Raw genomic sequence first — 10,101 nt, 5'->3', positions numbered from 1 at the left:
AACGCGTTTCATGTCTGTACTGCTCAAAACTGGAGCCTGGCCTGGGCCAGAGCCATTCTCCGGCTGCCCACCAGGCTCCATGTGCCCAGATTGCCGCCGCTGGAGCCCTGGGAGACCCACAGGACCCTAGATAAAGCTGCTGGGGCCAGCTCAGGTGCTAGCCCCAGCCTCCCCTGGGGCAACTTGTCATGCACCAGACAGCATGTGCAGGTACATTCCCCAGGGACAACTAGAAGGGCCTCAAATACATGCCACTGCTAGTTGTCCCCAGGGAATGCACATTCCCACTTTTGGGGAGGCACCATAAGGAAACGTTGGGGACACCTAGATAGCAGAAGCCAAACACACAATTGATATAAGACAGAAAATGGGCTAACTGGTTTTAAAGTGTTTAAGCATATACCTAGGACAGGAGTCAGCAACCTTTAAGCAGTGGCAGACTGAACTGACAAGAGTTTAGTGTAGGACAGGCCACCACCACATTCTATGGATTCACCTACTGCCAAGTACCACTAGCCTGCTCCTGACCCTATCACCACCAATCCACTTTCCCCACTGCTGAACTGCCGCTACCATCTGAACTCTGCAGGCTGGTTACAATCCCTTTACAGGCCATAAGTTGCTGACTCCCCTGACCTGGGATAACAGAGTTCCCTTGACCATTCATCCTTGGAAAACAACAGAAATTTGTGATGCCTGTTGAACTGTGAGCTGCTTAGCACACCCTTTGTTCTGCAGTAGGAGGGAATAAATAGCTAGATCAATGATAGCCAATATGCACACTACTGCTTCAAGTTTTATTTATAGCAACGTGAAGTACATGTTTCTTCTCAAATAATGAAGTGAAACACGAAGGCAAAATTATTTCAGCAAGCATCAGAAAACACACAACCAAATTGTTATCAGTGTCATATTTCCTAATGAAAGAACAGCAGTAGGAAAATACTTCTCTCCCCTGACTAACAGGTAAGAACAAACATGTGACTACATTCGAGCCTGGACGGCATAAAGAACTCGGTCATCATAAGTTAATCAAAGATTCCATTGCTACTCATTTTACGCACTAAGTTTCTTTAATGTTTGCTACTGTTGCTTACTAAAGCAAAAAAAAAAAAAAAAGTTGCTGGCACTGCAGTTCAAGCTTTCAACTGTTCCAAGAGTTATTCTTCCCTTTGGAAGTCACTAACTGCTCTCGATACATTTCTAAATTAGATTTTCCTAAATAGTTTTGTAGGTCCTGTGTTGATGGCTGCTGGCCTGAGTTATCATCAAGTGGAAAGATCTGATAATTTCTGTAAGTACTGAAAATGACTAGGCAGAGACTAATCTTTTTACACAAGTGCTATTGTTGAGTGCCTAGAAGCCAATAGTAGGTATGTAACACTTTTATGGTGTTTGTTGACAACTATTCCTCACACTGCCACTGTGAGGTAAATAAAGTAGGTGACATTTGCACTATAGATGGAAAAACTAAGCTAGACAGCTTCAAACGTTTATATCCTATCACTAAATAAGGGAAATTTCAGCAGAACCATGTAGTTTTAAAGAATTCTATTCATTCTGTTACACAAGGGTTTAGATTTATTATTAAGTACCTCTCACAGAACTAAATGAGCAGACATTTGGGTTGAGTGCAAGTACTTTCATTAGATGCATTAAAGTATTTTCTGCAGTGGAGCAACTCATTAGAAAGCCAGTAGACACATTATTACAAAAATGATTTCAGAATAGAACTGGTGCTGTAAAGAGTCTGTGCAGAACTCTGCTTTACTTTCTGCAGGCTGCATATCTCGAAGACACATTCTCCCAGTTGATCACATTCCAGATGGCTTTTAGATAGTCAGGCCGAACATTTTTATACTGCAGATAGTAGGCGTGTTCCCACACATCAATTCCTAACAGAGGAACCAAACCTAAAAGAAGAGAAAATGTGTTTTGGATAAACAACACACATTAAGACTCCAAAGTAAGGCTCTAAAATGTTTCCAGTTTCACTAAAGCTCCATATTTCAAAGACTTATCCAAGGGCCATGGTGAACTCTCCAAGACACAGGTGCATATTGCTACATTTTACATAGTTGCTTCCTATACAACTGGAACTGAAGTGGCAAATTTTGAAACACACAGCTATGTATACCCACAGCCCTAAGGGCAGGACTGAGGCCTTAAAAAAAAAAAAAAGAAAAAAAAATATGGTTCTGAACAGGATTAAAACCTTTCCTGAAAAGCCATCTTAAGAAACACTTGTAATGCAGAACGTATTAGTAATGCATCATTAATACTTCCAGAAAGACTTCTAACTGTGGATCAGATGTCAAGTAAATCATTTTGTTTCCTTGCTTTAATGGGATTAAGAACTGAAAAAAGTTCAACAAAACAATACCTAATTGGGAATTTCTAGAAAGGAGACTATTCACTGAAGCAAAGAATTACAGTCTGAGCTAGCTAAAAATAGCGTTTGCAGATGTTAATCCAGAGATTCATCTGCTGTGCAAACACTACATGACTGATGTCAATCTTACTCCCTCCAGAGCCAGAGAGAAAGTTGCAAAGGGTCCATTTTTAAACTTGGAATATAAAAAGGTCAAAAGAAGTCATACAAATGACAATGTCTAATAAGATGCAGCTTTTTTTTCAACACTATGAAGTCTGCCTTAACTGCTATTCTCACAGCACCTTAAAATGAAACCTGTTTTCATGACAACTGGTCAGAAAGCTTTTAAAAAGGGTTCATAACTAGTCTTTTGCTAAGGACTGTCACAGCATATACCTCTTTATTATTAGCAATTCAAAAGGACAGCATTCTCTTTCCAAGTTTGAAAGAGTTAAGTTTCTTCAGATATTAACACATCCCCATCCACATTCAAGTTAGGTTGCAGTAAGCTCTCCAAGTGCTTCTTCCTGGCTCACTATAGAGCCTACACAGAGAAAGGGGAAACAAAATTCACAGGAGGAGGTGCCAAAAAGTATAAATTAAAAATAGAATGTCAGCTCTTCCTGCTGTATCAGGTGTCCCTCACCAACTGCTTATAAAAGGAAGTTCAGAAGTCAAATTTAAGCCAATGCCCCTGTAAAATAACTCTGTCCTCAGCAAATTTTGTGAATGTGACCCCCCGAAACCCCAATCTTCTGTACAAGCTGAAAGAGAGGGTCTTTGTAAAGCTGAAGATTTATTTTCCGTCCACTTCTAAAAGAACAAGGATCTTGCTGCTTCCCTTGCCCATCTAAACTCAAGTTTAGAATCCCACTGTTAATGAAGAGAGAGATTTATGCTGTTCTTTGCATGTGCTGTGATATAAAGAAAAGAAAAAACAAACAAACACACTTGTTACTTTTAATGAAGGTTATATGTAGGCCAGGTGCTCTACTTCTGACTGGCAGGTCTCCCCATGGGTCCAGAAATTTGGCAGTGGATGAGCAGTGGCACTGCTCTCCTGCTGCCAAAGCTCATGGGAAGCCCTGAGCCCAGCATGCTGGATCTCGCACCCGATCCCAGCACACAGGGCCAAGGCGGCCCAATCACAGCATAAAAGGGGTGAGAGGAGTCAACCACCCCGCCTCGAACTCCCAGGACCCAATCTCAGTGTGCAGGGGGCAAGGCCAGAGCCTAGTCCAGCCCACAAACAGGCCCCACATGACCAAAAGGTTGAGCGCTACTGAGTAGATAGTAAATAGGGTCGAAACTAAAGAGGGAAAAAAAGCTTAGTTTCAAGGCTTCTCTGCAGCTACAACAGTTTGAAATAAATCAGAGATTAAAACCCTGACCTGTTGTTCCTTGTAGAGGATCCTGATTTGCACAGGCAGCAATTTGCAGGCGTCCTTGTTCCTTGTTGAAGCCGAGCCATCCCCACCCTGAGCCTTGAACGCCGACTGATACTGCTGTGAGCTTCTCCTTGAAGCTTGCAAAGGAACCAAAGTCCCGCTTGATGGCTTCCAACAATTCCCCTTAAAGGAAAAACAAGTGCTTTATGGTACTTTTCCAGGTAGCTTTATTTTTAAAATGTGAGAAAAGCTTGGAAAGAATCAGAAACAATTAGCTCCCTACCCCCCACACAGTCAGCACTAACAGAAGAAAATAATTTTGTGCATAGGCAGACAAGGTTCCTTGGGTGAATTTGATATCTTTTATTAGACCAACCCAAATGGTTGGAGAATAGTTATTAAGCAAGCTTATTTTATGTTATTTTTATGAACTTATAGAAAGGTTAAATCTGAGCCTGGGGACCTACAGTAAACCCCCACAACTATAGCTATGGGGCCTTTTTTACCATCTCTTCCGGATGGAGTTCCACCCACATTCCCATCTGTATTATTCAATTGTATGATCACTGACAGAGAAGGGCAGATTAAATCTGTTTCTCAAAACTCAGTAGCAGTATCCTAAAACAAGCCTCAATTTTCTAATTTTGTAGTTTGAAAATAGAGGAAGTCTAAGCTACAGATGCATCTACACCAACTTTCAAAGCATCTCAACACCTGCAGAGCAACAACAAAAAATCTTTAACAGTTCCCAAATCTTTCTGGAAACTTGGATTAGCAGTGAAATAAAGGTGACATTAAGATCATTAAACTTGAGAGTTGTCAGAGATGAAAGCTAGTCACACCTCTGAGCTGCACCCTCAGACTGACTCCAGATCTTATTCAGGGTGCACTTTACAATTTCTTTCATAACCATGAGGGTTAGAGACTTGAAAGGTTATGTTCTGGCAGCCACCAACAAAAGTAGTAAGTGGCCTATTACATGGCCCATTTCAGCCTCGATTGTTCATTCTGCAGTTGATTGTACCTTTCTTCAGGGATTGCTATGTACCAAACACTAATATCATCTCAGAGATCTCTTACACAAGTAGTTTCAGGTAAATCATTTATTTCTACATGAACCAACCAACATAGCAGCTTTTGCCACTGTAAAAATTCAAATTTATACAATCAAATACTTACACATGTAATCAATTTTAAACAAAAAAAACCCCACTAGTCATATGCTCCAAGTCTCCACTTTCTAGAGTACTTGCAAAAATGTGCATCTGTTTACATAATAAGTAGTATTAAGCTCTCAAATCAGGAGCAAGGTCCCATTAAGTTAGGTGGCGAAGAAACGTAGAAGACCATATGCCTATTCTGAAGGATCTTAATATTCCTTCCCCTTTAAGGTGAACAAAAACTAAAAGTAAGAGATATCTTTGCAGGCCAGGTCACTGCAATTCTATTTGTTAATACCAATATTCTATCAATAAGCCATCAAATGTTAATACTAACCTTGAGGCTCTCCTCCCCCACTGGGAGAAAGATTTGTCCAGAAGATGGTGTGATTGATATGACCCCCACCATTGAACCTTAGCGCAGGCTGAAGAGATACTTGAGTTGTAACATCACCTGAAGGCACAAAAAAGCAAATAAAATCAAATGGAATAGAGTGTTGCCACAGGAATCACTAAACTGGATCTTATCTTGCATTAAGGGTGCTTATCTACAGGTTAGTGTCAGAACAAGTTATGAGAATTTGCTAATTTGTGATATTCATGTTCATCAGCCACTATCACACACTCTGCACATCATAAAACTGTCTCAGCATAGATCCCACATCATAACACATTATACCTCAATGCTGGCAACACTTTGCAACTGTCAACTCTTCCTTATAATGAAAACCTAAGTTAATGTGCATAGTGTACTACTGTTTGGCAGGATAAGTAGAAGAAATTAAAATACCTTAAACACACAAAGAGTACGTAACTCGCAACAATGTTTGAGGATTACCACTTATGAGCATCAAATACTAGTATCATCACAGTGTGGTCATAAGTGGCTCTCTCCTGTTAGCTGTAAAAATATTCAACACTAAGTTCACAACACTACAAAGTTAATGTTCATTGGGAAAAGAAAACACTGTGCTTCAGTGTTTTCCATTCTTGAACAAACATTACATGAGTTATAATTAAACTAGTTGATAGAAGTACAACATAACACAGACCAAGAGAAACACTGCTTTAACAACATTACCTGCAGAAACAGTTTCATTCTAGTTCAGGCTCCTCAACTGGGTCTACAGAGTTTATTTCTTTAAGCTACATGATAACTTAGACTCAGCTCCTTCCTAAACACGTTTTTAAAACTGAACTCTTATGAGGGTCAAAACTTATGCTATCAGAAGTATTGATTTTATGGGTATCCTAAATCAGCATAGGCAAGCCTTTACTAACACTGCTGTCTGTTAAAACTTCAGTAGCAGAATACTTAAAGTTTACAGAACATCACCTACATAGACTAAGTCTCCAACTCCCAGCAAAGTCACCAGAAGCTGCTTATATATCTATCTAAAGCCAGTATTTGGTCTGTACTGTTAAGATAGAACAGGGCCAACTTTAAATGCTGCAGATAGCAGCCACCAGCAGTTACAACTCTCCTGCATGTGTTTAATCAGTAACCATTAGTAACAACAGTAGCATACCTGGGGTTTTTTTTGTATTTTGCTTTCCCTTCCTTAATCCTGCTGCTTTAATTCTCTTCTGTAATGCACTTTTCCTGGAAGAGCTACTGAATGGAAAAAGCACTGCTCAGGCCTGACAGGAGAAACTCATTCCATACCCACCCCCTTTTAGGTTTTTTTTAAAGAAAACTTCAAGTGTCATTCCTACTCTTAAGTTGTTAAATCAGAATATAGTCAAATATCTGAAGATTACTGGCCCATGGCCAACAGTTCTGAGCAAGGAACACACTGTGTGAAGCATCTCATTTTGTTCTCCTGTCAATCTTGATTTTAACTTTAATTTCCTATTAAAAGTCCTAACCTACTGGCATTCAAACTGTCAAATAACACTGTGCAATATATAGGGATGTATTAACTTCTATTACTATAGCAGGTTAATCTGTAGAGTGAGAGCATCTTAAATTATGCCAAAATTCTTCAAATAGAAAAAGAAGCTCATCAGTCAAAAGGCAGATCAACTGCTGGTTTTCATCTTGCTGAAGATAAATTTCATTCATTTTTAGCAGTCTAGTAAACTCAGATTTAGAACACAAACTATATTTCTAATGTTTTAGTGTACTCATATAACTAATAATGGTATTAGCACTTCATCTTGCTGCTACAAACTCTGTGGAATTCAAAAATCAGGTAAGAATAAAAACAATTGCAAAAAGTTGTTCTAGCTGTAAAAACAACTTTTCATCAGAAAATCTCAAGGCAATTTCTCAATGACAATCTGTAGCACAACTCAGAATAAGATCCTGCTGTCCTGACTGACGGTCACATGCATTAGCTTCAAGGTCATCCCATTGCCCTTAAGGGAAGCTAGGAAGCCAAACTTACACACACATTCCTGGAGCTTCTTTTTTACTACAAAGTATGTTTTTTTCCAGAAAGACTACAGCTATCAATCCAGAAATACTAGCTAGTTAAACAGCTAACTTCCTGATGTAAATGTGAAATTGCCTCAGTCATTTAAAAATTCTTGTTATACCAGTTTCCTACTAGTCCCAGGTAGATGTGGGGTAAATGCATTAAATCAATTATGTTTACTTTGAATTTACATACTATAAAAGAGCAGAACTCATCCATTTAACACCATATAACCAAATATCAATACTGGAACCAACCATAAAAGCAATCCCTTCAAACACTATACCAAGCTAACTGGGGAAAAAATTATAATTAACAACAGCAACTGTCCTTTAAGCACCGTACACTCCTTTGGTAAGGATCCTCACATGCATCTTCCAGTTTCACAGTTGTTAGGGTCAGAAGGGACCGAACTAGATCATCAAGTCTGACCCCCTGCCCTGGGCAGGAATGAATACTGGGCTCATATGACCCCTGGTCAGTTTGAGCTCGTACGACCCCAGCTAGGTAATTGTCAAGCCTCCTCTTAAAGAACCCTAAGGTAGGAGCCAGCACTTCACTTGGAAATTGGTTCCAGATCCTAACCACCCTGACTGTGAAGTAGTGCCTTCTAATGTCCAGCCTGAACCTACTCTCAGTCAACTTACGGCCATTATTCCTTGTTACTCTGGGAGATGCTCGGGGGAACGGGGTCTCTTCCATTCCCTGCTGGTCCCCACCTGGTAAGTTTATAAACTGCCACCAGGTCCCCTCTCAGCCTTCTCTTGAGAAGGCTAAACAGGTTCAGGTCCCATAGCCTCTCCTCATAGGGTCTGCCCTGCTGTCCCCAGATCATGCGGGTGGGCCTCCTCTGGACCCTCTCGATGCTGGCCACATCCCTCCTGACATGAAGCGCCCAGAACTGGACACAGTACTCCAACTGTGGCCTGACCAGTGTCGCATAGAAGGGGAAGATCACCTCCTTGGCCCTGCTCATGATGCATCTGTGGAAGCATGACAAGGCGTGGTCAGCCTTACTAACTGCGTCCTCACATTTGCGGCCCATGTTCATTTTGGAACCGATAATGACTCCAAGATCTCTTTCTGCCACTGTGCTCTCAAGAAGGGAGTTCCCCAGCCTGTAGGTATGCTGCTGGTTCTTACTGCCCAAGTGCAGTACCCTGCACTTGTCAGTATTGAATCCCATCCTATTCACATTCGCCCACCCCTGTAACCTGTCCAGGTCCAGCTGTATCCTGTCCTTCCCTTCTAGGGTGCCCACCGCCCCTCAAATCTTGGTGTCATCAGCAAATTTGAACAGGGTGCTTTTCACCCCCTGGTTCAAATCACTAATAAAGAAATTGAACAGTACGGGCCTGAGAACCGAGCCTTAGGGGACTCCACTGCCCACATCCCTCCAGGTCGAATATGACCCATCTACCACCACCCTCTGGGTGTGGCCCCTCAGCCAATTTGCGATCCATCTGACTGTGAAGGTATCAATGCCTCAGTCGCCTAGCTTTTTAATGAGAATGGGGTAGGAGAGAGTGTCAAAGGCCTTTCTGAAGTCCAGAAAGACTACATCCACCGCGACACCTGTATCCAAGGATTTTGTGACCTGATCGTAGAAGGCGATCAGGTTGGTCTGACAGAACTTGCCCCTAATGAACCCATGCTGGTTGCACTTGAGCATCATCCCCCCTGCTGGTCCTTCACAGATGTGCTCCTGGACAATCTTCTCAAAGAGCTTCCCCAGGATTGAAGTAAGACTAACAGGCCTATAGTTGCCTGAGTCCTCCCTTTTTTGAAAATGGGGACCACATTGGCCTTCTTCCAGTCTTCTGGCACCTGGCCAGAGTACCACGAGTGCTCGTAAAGCCATGCCAGGGGGCCCGCGATGACCTCTGCCAATTCCCTCAGCACCCTGGGGTGGAGAGTGTCTGGACCTGCTGATCTGAACATGTCCAGCCCCTCCAGAAGTTCCCTAACTCGATCCCCCTTGACCCTAGGCCTCTCCTGAATCCCAGTGGGGGAGATGTCCCCGGCCCCTGCACAAAAAAATGGAGGCAAAGAATTTGTTAAAAAGGTCTGCCTTTTCCTCTGGTGCAACCACCAGATTGCCAAGCATATGCTGCAGGGGTCCCACGTTACCCGGTGCCTTCTTCCCCATGTATTTTGGTGAAATGTCTGCCTGTAACATGAGCAGCTTCCTTTGTTTGTTAGTTGTGACCACACACACCTTTTGCCAGTGCCTCTTTGTATTTCTCCTCTGCAACATTCAGATTATTCACATAGGTAGCATGATGTTTGCTGTGGTGCAGCTGCATGATTTCTGCACTAATATGGGGTACCAGGGCACCATAGTCATAAGGTAAGTCTGGAAGAGTGTGCTTTTGCCTGGAGGCCGAGCATGCCAACGGCACGATGAACTTTGTGCTGCTCCTGAAAAAGATAAAGATAAAAAGAAAAGAAATACAGGAAATTTTATCTGGTTAATTAAATATATATACATATACTGAATAAAATACTTTGTAAATGTTCTCATATGCCATTTACTCACACTGAGCTGTCTTACTCGAGATGTAGCCTTGTTAATTTGGCTCATACTCTGAGGCAAACTGCAAGTAAGATCCATGTTTGCAAAAAAACTGTGCACCAAAACATGAAGACACACAGGTCATATGAAGGACACAGGGACATACAGCATAAAGAGCTAAATCTTTCAATAAAAATAAATTTTAAAAAACTATTTGCTTATTTTATAATTTCTATTAGTTTCA

General features: G+C 41.6%; 1 protein-coding gene across 1 annotated transcript in view; it reads right to left on the bottom strand.

The window, feature by feature from the left end:
- Nucleotides 1–779: 779 nt before the first annotated feature.
- The window catches only part of SOD2 (superoxide dismutase 2), an 11,177-nt gene continuing 1,855 nt past the window's right edge, over nucleotides 780–10,101 (bottom strand). The window contains exons 2-5 of the mRNA XM_006021919.3: nucleotides 9,561–9,763; nucleotides 5,260–5,376; nucleotides 3,766–3,945; nucleotides 780–1,913 (exon numbers count right to left, since the gene is read on the bottom strand). Of these exons, the coding sequence (XP_006021981.1) occupies nucleotides 1,768–1,913; nucleotides 3,766–3,945; nucleotides 5,260–5,376; nucleotides 9,561–9,763 (646 nt within the window). The 3' untranslated portion in view covers nucleotides 780–1,767. The remainder of the gene's footprint in view (nucleotides 1,914–3,765; nucleotides 3,946–5,259; nucleotides 5,377–9,560; nucleotides 9,764–10,101) is intronic.

Source organism: Alligator sinensis, unplaced genomic scaffold (genome assembly GCF_000455745.1).
Source record: "Alligator sinensis unplaced genomic scaffold, ASM45574v1 scaffold682_1, whole genome shotgun sequence".
Classification (NCBI taxonomy): Eukaryota; Metazoa; Chordata; order Crocodylia; family Alligatoridae; genus Alligator; species Alligator sinensis.
The sequence above is the reverse complement of the archived record's forward strand: the minus strand, read 5'-3'. Positions and strand labels throughout refer to the sequence as shown.